The sequence below is a fragment of the Coregonus clupeaformis genome, chromosome 23, assembly GCF_020615455.1.
Source record: "Coregonus clupeaformis isolate EN_2021a chromosome 23, ASM2061545v1, whole genome shotgun sequence".
In the NCBI taxonomy this organism is placed as follows: Eukaryota; Metazoa; Chordata; class Actinopteri; order Salmoniformes; family Salmonidae; genus Coregonus; species Coregonus clupeaformis.
Genome location: NC_059214.1, coordinates 5,743,925 through 5,766,688, shown reverse-complemented (window position 1 = coordinate 5,766,688; position 22,764 = coordinate 5,743,925). Strand labels below are relative to the sequence as shown.

The following is a 22,764-nucleotide window of genomic DNA, read 5'->3' as shown; positions in this document are numbered from 1 at the left end:
ATATAATCGTTTTAATCCATAGTCTGTGTGAGGGGATGATGATAATGTGTGTGTGCTGATGATAATTTCCGCTTGGGGTATTTTCACCAGTGGTGTGTTTTTGGGGTTGAAAGTGCTTCATCACAAATTGGACTCAAAGAACAGCCTGCACTCAAGTCAGGAGTATCATTTGAGCATTTTATTTATTTTTTAATAATAAAACATTGAATGTGCCACATGACACAATATTTTTGCATGGAAAACAATGTAAATACCATAATAATATGTGGGTATAAATGTGTTATAACACAACATATAACATGTCTCCAAGGGGCATACCTGCAATGGTTTATATTTTTATATGAATAATTGTAATAATGCCTATTCCTTTCCATTGCTGTAAACAATCACAACCATCATAATCTTCTACCACAAGTCAATGCATGGTAACTCCCCCTCCCTTGTGAATTCCAATTTTTCAAATGTCGTGGTCAAGAAAAAAAAGAAGAAGAAACCACACATAGCTCTATAGTGGCATGGTATTCATGTCACTTCAGCAGGTGGTTTCAGGGGACGTGAGTTGCCTTTACGCGAGAATCCAACCTCTACCTGAAAACACGATTGATTGGAAGTAGTACAGAAACATTTAATGTAAATAATTCTACTTTGGCTTTTTCATGCTTTTTAGTACTAGCCAACCTCTCGTTTTATTTATCCCATCAAAATGATAGGTGCAATAATATACTGCACAGTATATTGCATTAATGTTACTGACATTACAGTCACACCTTTATATAAATATTTTATTCAATATGTTGTATATGTGTGCAGACAAACTCGTTGCATATAATTTATGTATGTAGAATTTGCAGTACATACCAACAGTTCTTGATACACATAGACTACTACATGCAGTTCATCAATGCCATCCTCTCCCCATGCAACAGATGAGACAACGGGCAAACTATGTGGTTGAAAAACTAAACTAAAGCACATGTAACAAAGATCCCCTCCAACTAGATTTCGACAAATGTGTTGACAGAGAGAGAGAGAGAGAGAGAGAGAGAGAAAATTGATTTTCTTTTTTTTAATGACAACTGTTTCTGAAGGATCAGGAAAACGACATCACACACAACCCGTATACAGTAGGAACAAAACAAACACACAAACAAGATGGCGTCTAGAGCGATAAAGCAGATGCACTTTTACACACGTCAGTCATTTACAAAAATAAAGTTCCGCCTTCGAAGAACCAGTCAACTGGTCTGCAAGGGCTTGGGTAGCCTACCATGTATAGTTAATTATGATGTGGGGAAATGACTGGAGCTACATCCCAAATAGCACCCTATTCCCTATTTAGTGCACTACTTTTGACCAGGGCCCATAGGGCACTTGTCAAAAGTAGTGGACAATGTAAAAAATAAGGTGCCATTTGGGATGCAGCCTGGGTCTCATGTGGAAGAGGGACACCAGCCCTAAAGTCAATTAAAATTATTTCAGCTCCTTTGTTTTATAGTAAGACATTGTTATAATAGCATTCATGTAGCTTTGTACAGACAAGTGTTTTTAAATCTAACTAACAATGTGTTTCAACATCCCCTAGAAACTAGTAGCTCAAAATCCCAATAAACTCTGGAAAATTATATAGTCAAATTAATCTCTTAATATATTTGCAATTTTAGCAGCATACAGTAGCTTCAGTCTACTTATCAACATTCTAAATCGTATCTATCAAAACTATTATGAAAATCGTTAAATCAAGACAAGTTTGGTAGTAAATCCGCTGATAGATTTAGATAATGGTTGATAAATTGCTAACTGTCATGATCAGATCAGGACTGAACAGAAAGTGCAGTGAAGTACTCTAGCTCCAGTGGAAGGAGGAGTGTGCCTAACAACATGCTAATTCGAGTCCCAAACAATTTCCAAACAACTCCACACTCACATACATAGGTCTGAACAGTACCTTTCCATTATCCCATAGTCCCTTGTGGAAAAACATGCATGTAAATTGTTCTAGGCATGCCGAAACCTCGATTCATATGAACACGAGATTTCAGAGGTTCATCGAGAAGACCAACAGAGAATCTATTCATCAATGGGATTATTTTAGTGAAAATTAACCATATGGTAAGTCACAGTGAAAAAAAACACAAAACAGGAAAATCTAGTCAGAATCCGACTGCCGTCGGCTGCTGTTGCCATTGATCTACACAGTAACAACTGTGGTATCGTAAGATGTTCTGGCTTCTTGGATACTTTGGTAATTTTATGAATCAATCTCTGTGGTCTGTAAAGGATGTTGAGTGAATATTGCTACTAGGTCTCTATTGGATGTGTTTGGTGGGTGAGGCACCTTAGGCCCAGTTGTGACTGGATATATGTTTTTGCATGCCAGGAATTGAGGTCTAAACAGGCACGTGATAGGCCAAGTTGAGCGATACTGGACTCTTCATGCTGAGCTAGGAGAAAATCCTCTGGTAATATCTCAAGATATTAAGTAGTTTAAAAAGTTTTTTTTTGTATACCGTGAAAAAGTCATAATATAAGCCATCTCTTGCATTGCTGCTGCAAGTAAAAAGAGAACACAACACTAACCTTTTTTAGTTTGCTGAACAAAATGGGGATGCAGCCGATCAGTGGCACCTACTCGCGTTCAGCCGCTTTCCACTCCAAACCTCGGGTAGAGTTGTATGTAAAGTGGCTGCTTGTAAAATTGCTGCCGCTGTTGGCCTTGAAACATTTGTTCTGAGCCACAACCTAGCCCGTTGCTCAGAGAAGTCACCGAATGAGGGACAGAGGCCTACAAGGCCTATTGATATTCCTAGAGTCCACGCTCCGAAATAAAATAGATTTCAGTTTCCTAGTTACCTACCGGACGAGGCAGAGCTAACCGCTGGTGGGATCGGATAGTGATATGTATACACCACTTGTTAAAGCGCTCTCCCACACACACAAGCATTTGTGTGTCTATGTGTGTTTGTGGGATCCTCGCATTGATTGCAGTGGGGGTAATTAGCACTTCATCAGCTATGATTGCGGGAGCTCTCCACCAGGCTCCAGTGTTTCTTTATCGAGCCGTAAAAAAAAAACAAGCAGCCTGAGATTCTGACTCTCCCCTTGATGTAGACGTTGTGTGAGAGTGTGTGTATCTGCAGTGCTTCCCAAACACCAGTCTTCCTAAATAAGTCCCTGGAACCAAGCCACCGGTGGCATCTTATTTTGTGCATGTGTGTGTGTGTGTGTGTATTGGTGGAAGAGTGTATTTCAGTGTCTATGTGTCTGTGTGTATTACAAAACCACACACTGCCCCTGCAAAACGTAACTTATTAGACAAAGAGAAAAGTGTGATAATAGAGAAAGAAAGAGAAAGAGACGAGAACATACTTGTAAAAAATAGAGGATAACAGTCCACATTTCTTTTTACTATATTTGTACAGCATTTAGCCCAGACCATAACTGGTGGACTGTGGTATAGGAAATAGACTCTGCTGCAACAGGGCATATAAGTAGAGGGGGTGGTCTTGGGTTACCGTCAGCAAGCAAGGTACCACATGTGGCCGTGAAACACACATAATTCTCATGGATTCTCACAGTTACTGAGAGGATTCTAAAGGCGCATTCCATGGTCAGGGTCACTCTTCCTTCCTTTTTAGGAGGGGGGAGGGTCGACGAACACCTTTCTGGATTGATCCACCATTGATGAGTTAAAGAGAGAGAGTGAAGATGAGGAGGAGAAGAAAGGAAGGAACGAGGGATTGCCTGGATCTGATCCACAGAAGAAAGATGGTGCAAGTTTGGAGTCCAGTAGGGAGAATCCCTGCCTCCATCGTGCCCCCCCCCCCCCTCCACACGCACACACCTCCCTGCACACACACATAAGGTGAGGTGTGGCTATGTGTGGGGCCTAGCAGTTGTAGTAGTAGTAGTAGTAGTAGTAGTAGTAGTAGTAGCAGGCTTGCTGGCTGGTTTGCCTCCATTCATCACTGGGGGCTCGGTTGTGCTTTTACTGGGAGGGACGGTGCCTTTGGGAGCTTTGGTCTCTCCTACGTCATGCAACGATGGCTCTCTGTACATAGCAACTATGAGGGAGAGAGCAAGAACGAGAAGTGAGGAGATGGGGAGACAAGGAGGGGTGAGAGGGAGAAAATGGGAGAAAGGAAGAGAGGGAGGATAGAAAGAGAAAGATAGAGAATAGAAGAGAGGGAGAGAATAGAAGAGAGGGAGAGAATGGAGGAGAGGGAGAGAATGGAGGAGAGAGGGAACATGTTGTTAGTAAAACCCAGAGTAAAATAGGTTCTCTTTCTCCTTTCTTCAAATAAATAATTCTAAAACTAAATGACTCCTCTTTCACTAAAGAATACTAGCATGAACGATTGAATCATTTATAAGTCTCATTGACGCAGAGGCTTCGATTTATTTTGGAAATCGTTCCAGACTGCACCCAAAGTGGAGAAAAGAGACCGAAAACGTTCCAAAAAAAAGTCGGGTAAGACATTATTTAGCCTGTGGATGCTGCCATCTCTTCCTCTCCTTTATACAGACCCCAATCTGAATGTGACCAAAGCCTTTGTGCAGTGGGAACATCCCAAATTATCCTGTGCTTTACGCTCCCTGCACTGCAGTTGTGTCACAGTCATGACAGTGTAGTACAGGTTTCTGGAGGCTTCCATGTTTAAATAAATGACACAAATCAGCTGGGGAGGGGCGGAGAGTGATGTGGGCGTCTGCAGACGCACCATAAAGCATCAGCATTTCATGGCCGCAAAGACAGGTCTTGTCCCTTCCCCTCTGTGCTATACGCCAGTCTATAAATTATGGATGGGGCTGATAAATACAAATTGCACGGTAAGGGGAAGATAACTGTACAGAATTCCCTGATTGGTGATTGCCCTCTAGTCCACCTCTATGGTCACGTGATGACAGATGGCACTTGTGGCAAAAGTGCCCTCTGTCTAACTCTATGGTCAGGGATTTAAACAGGAGGGTGCCTCATTTCAATCTGGGTCCTTCAGACAGAGCTGAGGACGCCAACAACAACAACAACAACAACCACCACCACCACCACCACCAACACCTCTGCCTCCGCCTGCGCTCTAATCATAGTCCCACAGTAGATAAGCATCACCATAACCCTCACCTAAACCTTCATTCAGTTAGAATAACCATCCTTCAATGTAGCGATGGGTGGTTACGCGAGGTGGGATTTATGGTGCGATAAACAGTAACAGGGGCGTGATCGGATAGATGCTGCTGTGACAGGGTCTAGGTGTGGAATGGTCATTCTGAGGGGTGGCGGTTGAAATGTGGTCTTGTGAACCTGCAGGGGTGTGCTGGCTTACATGTTTTTGACTTGTGTACGGTTCTGGTGATCTATACATATACCCTGCCTCAGAGGTGACCTTTACATTTAATAAGTTTGACACTTCTGACATGGGTGTAAAATCTGTGGGTGGAAGGGTATTTCCTACCTGCTGCATGAACATGGTACCAGCAGTCAGTAGCAATGTGAACCATATACAGAAAAGGGTTCATTTGCTTTATTGTCGCTATCAGCCAGGAAGAAAGCCTTCCCATATACAGTAGACGGTACGGAATTGTTTTGCGAAGGTTAACCTTGAAAGAAGTCTAGCAGATTAAGATCCTACTTTTCTAATGCCTATACTCTATGCTACTTTAATGCCGTTGAAACGATTCTGTTCTAATGAACACAAATCGGACTCAGAATGTGGCGATTGCTTACCTTCTAATGGCTTGGGCAGGAAGTGAGCAGCTGGTTTTGTTTTCTTCACTCGATTCCCCTTCATGACTTGGCCCTCTTTGTTGAGTCCCAGGAACCAAGCCCTCCCTGACTCCTGTTGCCTGTACAGCATCGACGAGTAGATCACATAGTAGTTCTCAAACACAGACTCTTTGAACTTGCATTCCACCGTAAAGAGTTCCTGCAAAGAAAGAAATACAGGTTAAGAATCAGGTCTGTGGCAGAGTCATGGCAGAGTGGTAATGGTTCCTGCTCTCAATACATGTACAAATGACCACTGGAAGCTGGGGTTTGATACCAGAGTCTACCCTTCTAACTTTAGCTCCTCCTCACATGTATCTCCCTTGTAATTTCTATAAAATAATGCTTGAAAATACTTATTTTAAGTATCGGGTATGTTCCATTTTGGTCTCAAGGCATACCGTACATCAAGGGGACACCCTATTTCCCCATAGTTCACTACACCTCTGGTTAACTATCACATAGAGCTCTGGGGAAACAGCAGGGCACTGCTTTTGTAGTAAGGTGTCATTTCAGACACAGGCTTTGTGCAATTGCAAAAATAACAATGAAGCTAAAAAGAGACACGACATACTGCAACTACATCCGATTCATGTTTGAACATGTAGACATATCCAGAGGTCAAATCTCACATTTGTTTCACGCTAGCAGGTTACAAATTAGTGTTATGACAGACATAAGTGCCTACCCAGGTAAAGTGTCGCCCATATTTCCACATGTGCTGCAGTGCCCTGAGGTAAATCTGTTAAATCAACCAGCAGATAGTTAGCTCTCTAGAGTCATGTCTGATAAGTGTGGTGGTGGCAAGATGGCACACTCACTTTCTCCTTCGTCTTACCCTTGACTTTGTGTGTTAATGGGTTGCGCATGTTCCCACCTGAATACACCTTTTGCGAAGCTTTGACCTAATCACCCCAAAACCACCACAGTCCATGCTACTCATGTCCCCACTTGACACGTGCTACCCACTAGAAAGTGTACAAAAGTAGTTCAAATAACCTTGCCTGAAACCTGAAGACTTGTCCTACAGATGCCATATCTTAATTTGACAGTTTCTCACAACAGGAAAATAATCCTGCAGGAAATGTGAATTATTGTGTGGATTATAATTAATGGAAATCTTTTGTAGGGGTTGATACATCTTTCGTTTGGGCAAATCAGGTCTGACATATTGAAGTGGAAATATCAAACTTTAGAAGCATTTAGAAGTGCTTTCCCAAGTTCAATTTGTTACACTAGCTAGATTATATTTGTGTGTGTTTTGCTAGCAAACACCCAGGCAAGAGTCATGAAAATACACTCCTTACATCTGAAATAGTCTGTGCAAACAACCTTTTAGCTAATCCAAAGGCATTCACACACACCTTTTTCTCAATGGCAAATACCGGAGCACCGACTCTCTCTCGCCGCTTTCCCCCATTCATCTCCTTAAGCTAAAGAGAACTTTCCTGCATTGTCCGCCCTCATGGTTAAAAAGAAAGGGTTTTATTGGGATGTTTTAATGCTTTCTCAGGTTCCGAGGAGAAGCTCTAAGCACATCTGGTTGGAGGAGTTCACTTGAGCCCTATTCAGAACCCTGTTTGAATACTTCCAATACACATCCTTCCCTCATTCCTTAGTATATTGATTGCTGACATGATTACATAGGCAAAGTAAGATATCCCGCTACTTAGCGTACACATTTTACATTTTACACTCTTATCCAGAGCGACTTACAGTTAGTGAGTGCATAATTTTTTATTTTTTCATACTGGCCCCCTTTGGGAATCAAACCCACAACCCTGGCATTGCAAACGCCATGCTCTACCAACTCAGCTACATCCCTGCCGGCCATTCCCTCCCCTACCCTGGACCAATTGTGCGCCGCCCCATGGGTCTCCCGGTCACAATTCGAACCAAGATCTCTGCCTTAGACCACTGCGCCACTCGGGAGTACACCTATCCAGACGTGAGATCAGCAAATTATTTGAACGGGTCTGAATCCTGAAAAGGATTAGTGAATGGCGTTCAAGACCACCAATGAGTCCACATATCTCTTTTCAATGCAGAACATGTAATTTCCATGGCTGTTAACAATGGGTTATTAGGAGAGTTGTACCTTAGGTTTATAGCTTGTGCTAATTCCTGACACTAATCACTCTCTCCCACAAAAGGGACCCTCAAATCTCAATTTCCCTCTGACGTTTAATATCATACCCTGTCATTTCCCATAACTAGGGGTTTATGAGCAGGGCTCGACATAGTTAATAAATATGAGAAGGTCTTTCCACTTTTGAAGTAATTGCTCAACACTCCCCCAGCATCACCCTGGGGATCATTTATGGGGTGAGCGCGTAGTAGTGGGTACATCCCAAATTATCCTGTGCTTTACGCTCCCTGCACTGCAGTTGTGTCACAGTCATGACAGTGTAGTACAGGTTTCTGGAGGCTTCCATGTTTCAATAAAGGACACAAATCAGCTGGGGAGGAGAGTTATGTGGCCGTCTGCAGACGCACCATAAAGCATCAACATTTCATGGCCGCAAAGACAGGTCTTGTCCCTTCCATAACTAGGGGTTTATGAGCAGGGCTCGACGAAGTTAATAAATATGAGACGGTCTTTCCACTTTTGAAGTGTTTGCTCATAACTCTCCCAGCATCACCCTGGGGATCATTTATGGGGTGAGCTCGTAGTTCCAACAATGTGCCCCATCACCGAGTAATGGCAGGTTATTAGCGCTGTGTTAAATTACACTTGTCAGGGCTTAACAGCCAGTTAGGAGGGATTTAATGTAAAAATGTCCTCTGAATTACACGAGGCAACGCCATCAAATCAAATCAAATCAAATTGTATTGGTCACATGCGCCGAATACAACAGGTGCAGACATTACAGTGAAATGCTTACTTACAGCCCTTAACCAACAGTGCATTTATTTTTTACAAAAAAAGTAAAAATAAAACAACAACAAAAAAAGTGTTGAGAAAAAAAAGAGCAGAAGTAAAATAAAATAACAGTAGGGAGGCTATATATACAGGGGGGTACCGGTGCAGAGTCAATGTGCGGGGGCACCGGCTAGTTGAGGTAGTTGAAGTAATATGTACATGTAGGTAGAGTTAAAGTGACTATGCATAAATAATTAACAGAGTAGCAGCAGCATAAAAAGGATGGGGTGGGGGGGCAGTGCAAATAGTCCGGGTAGCCATGATTAGCTGTTCAGGAGTCTTATGGCTTGAGGGTAGAAGCTGTTGAGAAGTCTTTTGGACCTAGACTTGGCACTCCGGTACCGCTTGCCGTGCGGTAGCAGAGATAACAGTCTATGACTAGAGTGGCTGGAGTCTTTGACAATTTTGAGGGCCTTCCTCTGACACCGCCTGGTATAGAGGTCCTGGATGGCAGGAAGCTTGGCCCCAGTGATGTACTGGGCCGTACGCACTACCCTCTGTAGTGCCTTGCGGTCGGAGGCCAAGCAGTTGCCATACCAGGCGGTGATGCAACCAGTCAGGACGCTCTCGATGGTGCAGCTGTAGAATTTTTTGAGGATCTGAGGACCCATGCCAAATCTTTTCAGTCTCCTGAGGGGGAATAGGCTTTGTCGTGCCCTCTTCACGACTGTCTTGGTGTGTTTGGACCATGAAATTTCGTTGGTGATGTGGACACCAATGAACTTGAAGCTCTCAACCTGTTCCACTACAGCCCCGTCGATGAGAATGGGGACGTGCTCAGTCCTCTTTTTTTTCCTGTAGTCCACAATCATCTCCTTTGTCTTGGTCATGTTGAGGGAGAGGTTGTTGTCCTGGCACCACACGGCCAGGTCTCTGACCTCTTCCCTATAGGCTGTCTCATCGTTGTCGGTGATCAGGCCTACCACTGTTGTGTCGTCGGCAAACTTAATGATGGTGTTGGAGTCGTGCCTGGCCATGCAGTCATGGGTGAACAGAGAGTACAGGAGGGGACTGAGCACGCACCCCTGAGGGGCCCCCGTGTTGAGGATCAGTGTGGCAGATGTGTTGTTACCTACCCTTACCACCTGGGGGCGGCCCGTCAGGAAGTCCAGGATCCAGTTGCAGTGGGAGGTGTTTAGTCCCAGGATCCTTAGCTTAGTGATGAGCTTAGAGGGCACTATGGTGTTGAATGATGAGCTGTAGTCAATGAATAGCATTCTTACGTAGGTGTTCCTCTTGTCCAGGTGGGAAAGGGCAGTGTGGAGTGCAATAGAGATTGCATCATCTGTGGATCTGTTGGGGCGGTATGCAAATTGGAGTGGGTCTAGGGTTTCTGGGATAATGCTGTTGATGTGAGCCATGACCAGCCTTTCAAAGCACTTCATGGCTACAGACGTCAGTGCTACGGGTCGGTAGTCATTTAGGCAGGTTATCTTAGAGTCCTTGGGCACGGGGACTATGGTGGTCTGCTTGAAACATGTTGGTATTACAGACTCAGTCAGGGACATGTTGAAAATGTGAGTGAAGACACTTGCCAGTTGGTCAGCACATGCTCGGAGTACACGTCCTGGTAATCCGTCTGGCCCTGCGGCCTTGTGAATGTTGACCTGCTTAAAAAACTTACTCACATCGGCTACGGAGAGCGTGATCACATAGTCATCCGGAACAGCTGGTGGTCTCGTGCATGCTTCAGTGTTGCTTGCCTCGAAGCGAGCATAGAAGTGGTTTAGCTCGTCTGGTAGGCTTGTGTCACTGGGCAGCTCGCGGCTGTGCTTCCCTTTGTAGTCTGTAATAGTTTTCAAGCCCTGCCACATCCGGCGAGCGTCAGAGCCAGTGGAGTACGATTCAATCGTATTCCTGTATTGACTCTTTGCCTGTTTGATGGTTCGTCAGAGGGCATAGCGGGATTTCTTATAAGTGTCCGGGTTAGAGTCCCGTTCCTTGAAAGCGGCAGCTCTACCCTTTAGCTCAGTGCGGATGTTTCCTGTAATCCATGGCTTCTGGTTGGGGTATGTACGTACGGTCACTGTGGGGACGACATCATCGATGCACTTATTGATGAAGCCATTCATTCATTTGGCAATGCGTGTCAGCAGTGAGCGTTTATCAAAGGACCGCTTGATCATGTCCAAGATGTCAGAGGCAGGGACTGTCTCTTCTCGTCTCTCCTCTAGTCTCCACCTGTGTCCAGGGGTATAGGGGGCAGTCTGTAACACTCTGCACTCTACTGACAGGACTCAGTTTATGAAAAATATAATGGATTGAGGTAGAGGTTATTTGGAGTGAGTATTGACAGGCAAGTTGTTGAGAACGAACAGTCTTAAAATACAGACTTATTTGCGGTAGTGGGAGTAAAAGCTCCATGGCTTCATCTTATGCAACCAAAGGCTCAATTTAAAATGCATCAGCTGAGATGGTACCAATTAGAGGCTAGTATCAATCACGCCTACCTTATTGGGTGGATATTTAAGCTTTATGGGTCTGCTCTCATCCTGCTGCTACTGCTACTATGCGCTGGCTCTTGTTCTACCTCGACGCTGCTGTGTAAGTAGAGGTTTCTCGCTATGGTGCTGTGTTCTGATATTTTCTTTGCGAATCCTCGCTAGCTGTGTTCGAACCTCATCCACGTCGTTCAATATGTTCATGTTACAATGTTTGGCTGCTGCGGGATGTCACTGATTGCGAGGATCAACCATGTTGCTGCTCTACTGTTGTCAGTTAATAGCGACTTCAAACTAGCTAGATGAGTAGAATTGGCCGCGAGTAGCCTATTATATACGGTGCCTTGCAAAAGTATTCATCCCCCTTGGCGTTTTTCCTATTTTGTTGCATTACAACCTGTAATTTAAATTGATTTTTATTTGGATTTCATGTAATGGACATACACAAAATAGTCCAAATTGGTGAAGTGAAATGAAAAAAATAACTTTTTTAAAAAATTCTAAAAAATTAATAATGGAAAAGTGGAGCGTGCATATGTATTCACCCCCTTTGCTATGAAGCCCCTAAATAAGATCTGCTGCAACCAATTACCTTCAGAAGTCAAATAATTAGTTAAATAAAGTCCACCTGTGTGCAATCTAAGTATCACATGATCTGTCACATGATCTCAGTATATATACACCTGTTCTGAAAGGCCCCAGAGTCTGCAACACCACTAAGTAAGGGGCACCACCAAGCAAGCGGCACCATGAAGACCAAGGAGCTTTCCAAACAGGTCAGGGACAAAGTTGTGGAGAAGTAGAGATCAGGGTTGGGTTATAAAAAAATATACGAAAATTTGAACATCCCACGAAGCACCATTAAATCCATTATTAAAAAATGGAAAGAATATGGCACCACAACAAACCTGCCAAGAGAGGGCCGCCCACCAAAACTCACGGACCAGGCAAGGAGGGCATTAATCAGAGGCAACAAAGAGACCAAAGATAACCCTGAAGGAGCTGCAAAGCTCCACAGCGGAGATTGGAGTATCTGTCCATAGGACCACTTTAAGCCATACACTCCACAGAGCTGGGCTTTACGGAAGAGTGGCCAGAAAAAAGCCATTGCTTTAAGAAAAAAATAAGCAAACACATTTGGTGTTCGCCAAAAGGCATGTGGGAGACTCCCCAAACATATGGAAGAAGGTACTCTGGTCAGATGAGATGAAAATTGAGCTTTTTGGCCATCAAGGAAAACGCTATGTCTGATGCAAACCCAACACCTCTCATCACCCTGAGAACACCATCCCCACAGTGAAGCATGGTGATGGCAGCATCAAGCTGTGGGGATGTTTTTCATCGGCAGGGACTGGGAAACTGGTCAGAATTGAAGGAATGATGGATGGCGCTAAATATAGGGAAATTATTGAGGGAAACCTGTTTCAGTCTTCCAGAGATTTGAGACTGGGATGGAGGTTCACCTTCCAGCAGGACAATGACCCTAAACATACTGCTAAAGCAACACTTGAGTGGTTTAAGGGGAAACATTTAAATGTCTTGGAATGGCCTAGTCAATTCCCAGACCTCAATCCAATTGAGAATCTGTGGTATGACTTAAAGATTGCTGTACACCAGCGGAACCCATCCAACTTGAAGGAGCTGGAGCAGTTTTGCCTTGAAGAATGGCCAAAAATCCCAGTGGCTAGATGTGCCATGCTAATATTTTGCATCTTCAAAGTGGTAGGCATGTTGTGTAAATCAAATGATACAACCCCCCCCCCAAAATCAATTTTAATTCCAGGTTGTAAGGCAACAAAATAGGAAAAATGCAAAGGGGGGTGAATACTTTCGCAAGCCACTGTAGCTACTCGTGTGTTCCCAATACCAGCTTTCGGGCAGATTTGGCACGCTCCGTGAACACACACCCCATCATGGGGAATCATCCCCCGTCATACAAGAAGGAAGTAATTTATGCTAGGCTAGCATACAGGCAATGAGTCGATATACAAGAGCGAGTAGCAGTGGTTTCTAATCATGAGCAGGAGATGGCGTTATCATGGTGATTCGATAGTATTTCAGTCTATATGCATACGTTTATCGTTTAGTGCAGCATCAATATCGATAGTGTTCACTGCGCGTCGCACTGCTCATGAGAACGCTGGAATTATGCATGTCTAATCCTGTGTCATGCATTTTGCATAGGTGGTCCTCCCTGTCAGTCCATCTTGCGTTCTAGTAGTTTTATTCTAGTGACTGGTCTTATTCTATCATATGCTATAGTAGCGATCACTTCATTCTAGTCATGTATGAATTCATTTTCTGTGCATTTTGTTATTTTTATGTCTTACGTACTAGTTCTACTTTGTGTTTAGTCTGTAACTAATGCTGTGGTGAATGCTTGCACACTCAGTTGTTAACTGATATTCCTTGCTTCATTTTCTACACATAGTATGCACATGGCATGGCTGCCAATATTGCATCGTGGGAGCAACCGCTGGTTAGGCTCTGTATACATCACCTAGGTGGATGTTGTGTTATTCATGCATGGCTGTATGTTCTGTATCATCTGCACATAGTGTTATGGCATGCAGTGGTGGGAAAAAGTACTCAATTGTCATACTTGAGTAAAAGTAAAGATACCTTAATAAAAAATTACTCAAGTAAAAGTTAGTCACCCAGTAAAATACTACTTGAGTAAAAGTATAAAAGTATTTGGTTTTAAATATACTTAAGTATCAAAAGTAAAAGTAAAAGTACAAATTATTTCACAGTCCTTATATTAAGCAAACCAGGGGGCACTATTTTCTTGTTTTTTTAAAATTAACAGATAGCCAGGGGCACACTCCAACACTCAGACATAATTTACAAACAAAGCATTTGTGTTTAGTGCGTCCGCCAGATCAGAGGCAGTAGGGATGACCAGGGATGTTCTCTTGATAAGTGAGTGAATTGGACAATTTTCCTGTCCTGTTAAGTATTCAAAATGTAACGAGTACTTTTGGGTGTCAGGGAAAATGTATGGAGTAAAAAGTATGTTATTTTCTTTAGGAATGTAGAAAAGTAAAAGTTGTCAAAAATATATATATAGTCAAGTACAGAAACCCCAAAAAACGACTTAAGTAGTACTTTAAAGTATTTTTAGTTAAGTACTTTACACCACTGATGGCATGGTTGCTACTATTTCAAGAGCACACAGTGAGGTTGTGGTTACTTAGAGGGCAACACTAGCTATTCCTTCCACAGCATCTGCTGGAGCATTTAGTACGATGGCACATCATTTTAGGATAGTAGTAAGCAAGTTTGTGCGTTTTATCATGCATGCTAGTACATAGTGCATATGCAGGCATCTTATACCCTGATGCAACTTGTGCTGGTCCAAATGTGTGGACTACATGAACTGTTCAGCAGTCAAGTAGCTTGATATCTTGTGCTACTCGAATGGCGTTAGTCTATCGTCAGCTAATGTCTTCTGTTATATATGAGTTCATCATGCTCCAATAGCAGGGATTTAATTCACGTTGGGTGTCGGGACCCTTCAGCGTGCAGTCTGCTCAAGAATCCATCGCTCTGCCTACTCTTCATGGCCTATGGAAAAGCAACATGGATATCAGAGTATTTCTACTCTCTCTCAGTAGCACTGAGTTCATGTTAAGGCAACGTGTCGAGATTACATTACACTTTTGCAGAGGCGGTCTATATGATGGCTTTAGGGGTTCTTCAGTCTGAATACACTAAATGTTAATTTCCTTGAATTTTGCATGATCTCTTAAGTTCTGTTTGTATTATGGACTTTCACATGTGGAACATTGTCGTCTGCTTTGTCCTCTCTTTCATGTTATGCTGCCTGCATGCTGAGCACGTGCAGCACCTGGCGAACCTCTATTCAACATTGAGGCTGGTAACCAATGACAAAATACTGGAACTCATCACGGCTCTGGTTCCTTTGTCAGCGCTGAGAGCTAGCTCTGAGCTATTGGCGCTGCTACTGTGCTGCTACTTCACTCTGATCCTCTGCTGCTACGATGTTACAATTTATTTATTCTAAGACTGTGAAACCTACCTGAGTTCTTGCAGTATTGGTTTTTGATCATGATTCTGTCAGCCTGTGGTCCATTAGCTATTTTGCATAGGTAGAATATCCTCATTCACCAAGATGACAGCTCTTTCCACCTCATGGGCTTCAAAAGAGCAATATTCAGGCAATGACAAAGGTTAACATTAAACCTCACTCTATGAAAAAAATGAATTAATGTTAAGGGAAGGGTGTTTTGGCTCGTACAATGATTTTATTAGAGGCAGTCGTCTTACGGCTTTCTACATTTATTATATATATTTTTTAAAGTACCCCCTTTTTCGTGATATCCAATTGGTAGTTACGATCTTGTCTCATTGCTGCAACTCCCCAACGGACTTGGTAGAGGAGAAGGTCGAGTCATGCGTCCTCCGAAACATGACCTGACAAGCCACGCTGCCTTTTGACACACTGCTCGCTTAACCGCGAAGGAAGCTGCACCAATGTGTTGGAGGAAACACCATCCAACTGACAACCGAAGTCAGCTTGCAGGCGCCCGTCCCGCCACAATCCCCTCGGCCAAACCCTCCCATAACCCGGACGACGCTGGGCCAATTGTGCGGCCCCCACCATGGGTCTCCTGGTCACGACTGGCTGTGACACATCCTGGGATCGAACCCGAGGCTGTAGTGGCACCTCAGCACTGTGATGCAGTGCCTTAGACCGCTGCACCACTCGGGATACCCTTTCACAGGTTTTTTACGGTTGGGGAATGCACTTCATATTCATAATTTTTTTTATCATTGCATGATCTCACGATTTTCTGATTTAATTATGGACACTCATGTTCACCGTGTTGGTATAGCATTGCCAAACTAATAGGAAGGGTAAAGGTACGCCAGGTGTCATTGCTCAAACTAACACTGCTTTCTGTTCTCTCTTCCATGTTACGCTACCTGCAATGGGGACCATTATTCATGGTCGCCATTGCAAACCAATGACGAGATATTGGTTTTCATCACGACTCCGTCAACTCTGCCATCACTACTGGCTATCTCCTGAGCTATACGCAGCCATTAATTTTGCATTGGCACTGCTTCAAAGGCTTCTCTATCTGTCCCTGCATCCACACTGAAGATCATGGGGCTTGGTCCTCTGCTTCCTACGAATGCTATATTAGCTTAAAAGCCAAGGAGATTTTAGATGTCAAAAGTGATGAGTTAATCTGCGAGTTCCATGCCTTATATACACTACATGACCCAAAGTTTCTGGACACCTGCTCGTCGAATGTCTCATTCCAAAACCATGGGCATTAATATAGAGTTGGTCCCCCCTTTGCTGCTATAACAGCCTCCACTCTCCTGGGAAGGCTTTCCACTAGATGTTGGAACATTGCTGCGGGGACTTGCTTCCATTCAGCCACAAGTGCATTAGTGAGGTCGGGCACGGATGTTGGGCGATTAGGCCCGGCTCGCAATCAGCCTTCCAATTCATCCCAAAGGTGTTCGATGGGGTTGAGGTCAGGGCTCTGTGCAGGCCAGTCAAGTTCTTCCACACCGATCTCGACAAACCATTTCTGTATGGACCTCGCTTTGTGCATGGGGGCATTGTCATGCTGAAACAGGAAAGGGCCTTCCCCAAACTGTTGCCACAAAGTTAAAGGCATAGAATAACCTAGAATGTTGTTTGCTGTAACGTTAAGATTTCACTTCACTGGAACTAAGGGGCCTAGCCCGAACCATGAAAACCTGCCCCAGACCATTATTCCTCATCCATCAAACTTTACAGTTGGAACTATGCATTCGGGCAGATAGTGTTCTCTTGACATCCGCCAAACCCAGATTTGTCCGTTGGACTGCCAGATGGTGAAGTGTGATTCATCACTCCAGAGAATGCGTTTCCACTGCTCCAGAGTCCAATGGCGGCAAGCTTTACACCACTCCAGCCGACGCTTGGCATTGCACACGGTGATCTTAGGCTTGTGTGCGGCTGCTCAGCCATGGAAACACATTTCATGAAGCTCCCAACAAAAAGTTGTGGTGACGTGGCTTCCAGAGGCAGTTTGGAACTCGGTAGTGAGTGTTGTAACCGAGGACAGATGATTTTTACGCACTACGCGCTTCAGCACTCGGCGGTCCTGTTCTGTGAGCTTGTGTGGCCTACCACTTCACGACTGAGCCGTTGTTGCTCCTAGACGTTTCCACTTTCCACTGACCCCGGTCAGCTCTAGCAGGGCAGAAATGTGACGAACTGACTTAATGGCGGTGCCACGTCGAAAGTCACTAAGCTCTTCAGTAAGGCCATTCTACTGCCAATGTTTGTCTATGGAGATAGCATGGCTGTGTGCGCAATTTTATACACCTGTCAGCAACGGGTGTGGCTGAAATAGCCGAATCCACTCATTTGAAGGGGTGTCCACATCGTAATAAAGTTCAGTGCATATTAGCACAGGTGGTTGGCTGGGTGCTTATTTCTTAGGTTGCTTATAGTAGATATTTCATGTAGGCCACCGATGATTAGGCTACTCATATAGTTCAGTGATGGCACCCGGCGGTGCTTTTTTAGGGCAGCTGGGTACACACTGCTACGTGGTAGATAGGCAGATGGTCACATGTGCCAAGATGAAGCTCATCTAGCCTCAAGCGAGGGTACCCGGCGGTACGTCACAAGGGATAGATGGAGTTCTACATCTGGTTAACATTCTACTTATGATTAATTAGCATTATAGGATTACTTTAGGTATCATTCAGTAATATTTCAACGGTGCTTCTGCCATAGCTACACATAGTCGTCTGGCATAAGGTTCTGCTGCTTTGGGGGATTGGCATAGCTTAACGCATTCAATGCCCGTAAACTATATTTTATATGGACGCTTTGCTCGGGCAGTGAGTTACCCTTCAGGTTGTTATTTTTGCCCACCAGTCAGTGAATGTTATTCCAGTTAATGTGGTCTATTGTAAGGCTTCCCAAACTTTTTATGATTTGTGACCCTCCAATTGAGGTGTCTTTTGAGTCGTGACCCACCATAAAGATTGAGCAGTGAAAATAAACATACACAGACCAAAGTAGTAGAAAGTAGAAAATATAATCTTTGCAGTGGAGAGAATTTTGCAGTTTCAATCTCCTGCAATTTCACACATCCTGCCATGGAACAGAAAGAAAATGTTACTGTTGTAAATCCAATTTCCTGCAATTCTATACATTTTGCCATGGAGCTGAGAGACTCTTTTGTTTACTTTTTAAGCTAATTTCCTACAATTCTAAATTTCAACATGGCTAATCCTGTGTTATGCTCAAACATAACCAAATTAATGGGGGCCTGCGTGTTTAGCTTTTAATTTGTTTGTAGGTTATCAAAGATTATAGAAAAATATATACAGTTTCTTCAGAAAGTATTCATACCCCTTGACTTATTCCACATTTTGTTACAGCCGGAATTCTAAATAGATTTTTTTCGCTCATCCGTCTACATACAATACCCCATAATGACAAAGTGAAAACATGTTTTTAGAAGTTTTGCACCAAAAAATGTGAAATACAGAAATATCTCATTTATGTCAGTATTCGCACCTTTGGCAGCGATTACAGCTCTGAGTCTTTCTGGGTAAGTCTCTAAAAGCTTTGCATGCCTGGATTGTAGAATATTATTATTGTAAAAATTCTTCAAGCTCTGTCAAGTTGGTTGTTGATCATTGCTAGACAGCCATTTAAGTCTTGCCGTAGATTTTAAATTCAAACTCAAGAACATTCAATGTCGTCTTGGTAAGCAACTCCAGTTTTACTTTAGTGCCTTATTGCAAACAGGATGCATATTCTGTACAGGAATCCTTCTTTTCACTCTGCCATTTAGGTTAGGATTGTGGAGTAACTACAATGTTGATCCATCCTCAGTTTTCTCCTATCACAGCCATTAAAATCTGTAACTCTTTTTAAAGTCACCATTGGCCTCATGGTGAAATCCCTGTGTGGTTTCTTTCCTCTTCAGTAACTGAGTTAGGAAGGACGCCTGTATCTTTGTAGTGACTGGGTGTATTGATACACCATCCAAAGTGTAATTAATAACTTCACCATGCTCAAAGGGATATTCAAAGTCTGCTTTTTTAATTTGATCCATCTACCAATAGGTGCCGTTTGTGAGGCATTGGAAGACCTCCCTGGTCTTTGTGGTTGAATCTGTGTTTGAAATTCACTGCATGACTGAGGGACCTTACGGACAATGTGGGGTACAGAGATGAGGTAGTCATTTAAAAAATAATTGTAAATACTATTTAAAGTCCATGCAACTTATTATGTGACTTGTTAAGCACATTTTTACTCCTGAACTTATTTAGGCTTGCCATAACAAAGAGGTGAAATACTTATTGTATCGACTCAAGACATTTTGAAAAACATAATTCCACTTTGACATTATGGGATATTGCGTGTTCATCTGAAGTTATATTACTGATTGGTATATGTTTGGTAGTTAAACCTATTCAATTTGTCTGAAATCAAACAACGAGTTTGACAGATCAATGTGTTTTATTTAATTGAATAAATTTTTCTAAATTGCTTTCAACACTTCAAGCACATGCACATTTCATAGCGGGGTGGGGGCAGTGTAGTGGCGGAAGCCTATCAGAAGAGGAGGTATGGCTTATTTGGGGCGTGGCTTTCAGTTTGTTCTTTTAAGCCACCTGTCAGAGTGAATGTCATTCAAGTTAATCTGTTCTGTTTTATGCACCATGCAGAATTTTCTTTGTAGACTGCCTGTACTGATCTGTATTGATACTTGCACAAGTGCGTGTGATACTTAGAAGCCTAGTTAAGGCTTCCATTGATGAGTCACCATTTGTCTACCATATTGTGGCCAATAAATGTGAAAGTTTTATGTAAAGATAATTTGAGTCATTCCACCACTAATTTCTTGATTTGCGGGGAATTGATTTTAATTGCTTGTAATCCAATTGAATAATTTTTGATTGGTAATTCCAAAGTGAAAAATCAACTCTGAACAACGTGGAAAAACATGTGGTGATAAATAATATTTTGAATCCACCTTATTTTTGGCTTTACAGGGACTTGATTCAATTGCTTGTAATCACTGAGTATTTTTGTAGGTTGATCCAAAGAGTAATTTTTTACAGTGCAAGCTAATATTTTGATTTGCAGAAAATTCTTTCAATTAGATTTTACCAATTGAAGGAACACAGTTAAGTTACTCCAATACAAGAATTTGCTTATCTTTAAACCTACTTTTGAGGTTGTAGTTGCATAGTATTTTAGTTTTTTAATAAAGCAAATAATCAAGTAAAAAAAAATATGAAAATGTAGGTTGAGTTGCAGTCAAATTAGGTTTTACTGAAGTAAATTATTGATTTGATTGTAATCAAATGATACTAGCAGTTAGAGCGTTGAGCCAGTAACCGAAAGGTCGCTAGTTCGAGTACACGAGCCGACAAGGTGAAAAGTCTGTGACCTTCAACAAGGCACTTAACCCTAATTTGCTCCAGGGGAGCCATACTACTATGGCTGACCCTGTCAAATGACACTTTTCATTGCACCTGTGTATGTGAAAATAAACTTTTATTTAATAATAAAATATTATCTGAAGTATTTATTTGACCTGGAAAAAAGTGTTACCACTTAAAGTAATTTATTTAAGTTTATCCAACAAATCACTTTTTTCAGTGCAGTATGTATCTACTGTATATTAGCACCACAATATGAGAGTGCGGTAACACACAACAAAACAGCAGGTCTGAATGCAAGAGGAAGCAGTGACTGTTGACTGTGCCATTCAACCAATAACCACACCTGCAACAGGTGTGGCACCTGCTCAACTGGGTCCAAGTGTCTCTTTTGGGATCACATCATCTAAAACTGTGTTAAAACGTTGCCTTCGAAACCAAGCCAAATTGCCTCGCAGCCAATTTACAAAGCCAAACAAGTTTTTACCTTCATGGTTCCCTGAGTCACTTCAATTAGGTAATTACACATCCTCGTCAGGTGAGGCTCATTGCTGATTGGCTGGCCGATGTAATTGTCAAAATCGTTTGTGCGACGGGCCAGGTTGAGCCAAGCGCTGATGACTTACACCGTACAACTCTCCACTGGCCCAAGAGTGGCTGAACGAACGCACCACCTGACACAGCCTGGTAATTAGAACTAATCACTCAGGCTCTGTAGAAATATGGATATTTTCCACCATCATTTTCTAAGTCAATAACTTGTTAACAGGGGGGGGTTCCAGGGTCAGTGCCAATCCCATATTTACAATGTGCAGCGATATTGGAGTGGTAGGGGAAGATATGTATAGGGGCAAGATGACTAGGAATCAGGATATATGATAAACAGCATAGCAGCAGCGTATATGATTGTGTGTAGAGTTAGTATGAATGTGTGTGTGAGCAAATTAAGTGTGTGTTGGAGTGGGAGTGTGTAGAGTCCTGTGAGTGTGAATAGAGTCAGTGCAAAACAAAAACATTAAATAAAAGGGTCAATGCAGATGGTCTTTCTAGCCATTTCTGTTAGCTATTTAGCAGTCTTATGGCTTGGAGATAGAAGCTGTTCAGGAGCCTGTTGGTGTCAGACTTGTTGCTCCGGTACCGCTTGCCATGCGGAAGCAGAGAGAACAATCTATGGCTTGGGTGGATGGAGTCTAACAATTTTCCGGGCCTTCCTTTCACACCGCCTGATATAGAGGTCCTGGATGGTGGGGAGCTCTGCCTTAGTGATGTACTGGGCTGTCCTCACCACCCTCTGTAGTGCCACGTGATCAAGGGCGGTGCAGATGCCATACCGAGCAGTGACGCAGTCAGTCAAGATGTTCTCAATGGTGCAGCTGTAAAACTTTTTGAGGATTTGAGGGCCCAAGACAAATATTTTCAACCTCCTGAGGGGGAAGAGGTGCTGTTGCACATTCTCAACTGTGTCCGTGTGTGTGGAACATTTTAAGTCCTTAGTGATTTGGACACAGGAACTTGAAGCTCTTTACTCGTTCCACTACAGCCCCCCGTTTCCTGTTGTCCACGATCAGCTCCTTGGTCTTACTGACGTTGAGGGACAGGTTGATGTCCTGGCACCCCACTGCCAGGTCACTGACCTCCTCACTGTAGGCTGTCTCATCGTCGTCAGTGATCAGGCCTACCACCGTCGTGTCATCAGCAAACTTGATGGTGGAGTTGGATTTGTGCGTGGTCATGCAGTCGTGGGTGAAAGGGGAGTACAGGAGGGGACTAACGGTCGGTGTGGTGGAGGTGATGTTACCTACCCTCACCACCTGGGGTCGGCCCGTCAGGAAATCCAGGATCCAGTTGCAGAGAGGTGTTCAGTCCCAGGGTCCAAAGCGCTTGGTGACGAGCTTGGACTATGGTGTTGAACGCTAAACTGTAGTCAAAGAACAGCATTCTCACATAGTTATTCCTCTCACCTAGGTGGCTGAGGGCAGTGTGGAGTGCAATTGAGATTGCGGCGTCTATGGATCTGTTGGGGCGGTATACAAATTGGAGTGGGCCTAGGGTGTCTGGGATGATGGTTGATGTGTGCCATGCATTGAGTTCATCTGGTTGAGAGGCATCGTTGGGCAGATCACGGAGGGTCTTCCTTTGTAATCCGTAATGGACTGTAGCCCATGCCACATGCGGTGGGCGTCAGAGCCTGTGTA

General features: G+C 43.3%; 1 protein-coding gene across 1 annotated transcript in view; it reads right to left on the bottom strand.

Annotated features, from left to right (window-relative positions):
- Positions 1-240: 240 nt before the first annotated feature.
- The window catches only part of LOC121536615 (fibroblast growth factor 14-like), a 146,691-nt gene continuing 124,167 nt past the window's right edge, over positions 241-22,764 (bottom strand). Inside the window, exons 4-5 of the mRNA XM_041844016.2 lie at positions 5,723-5,921; positions 241-4,061 (exon numbers count right to left, since the gene is read on the bottom strand). Coding sequence (XP_041699950.2) covers positions 3,874-4,061; positions 5,723-5,921 — 387 coding nt within the window. The 3' untranslated portion in view covers positions 241-3,873. The remainder of the gene's footprint in view (positions 4,062-5,722; positions 5,922-22,764) is intronic.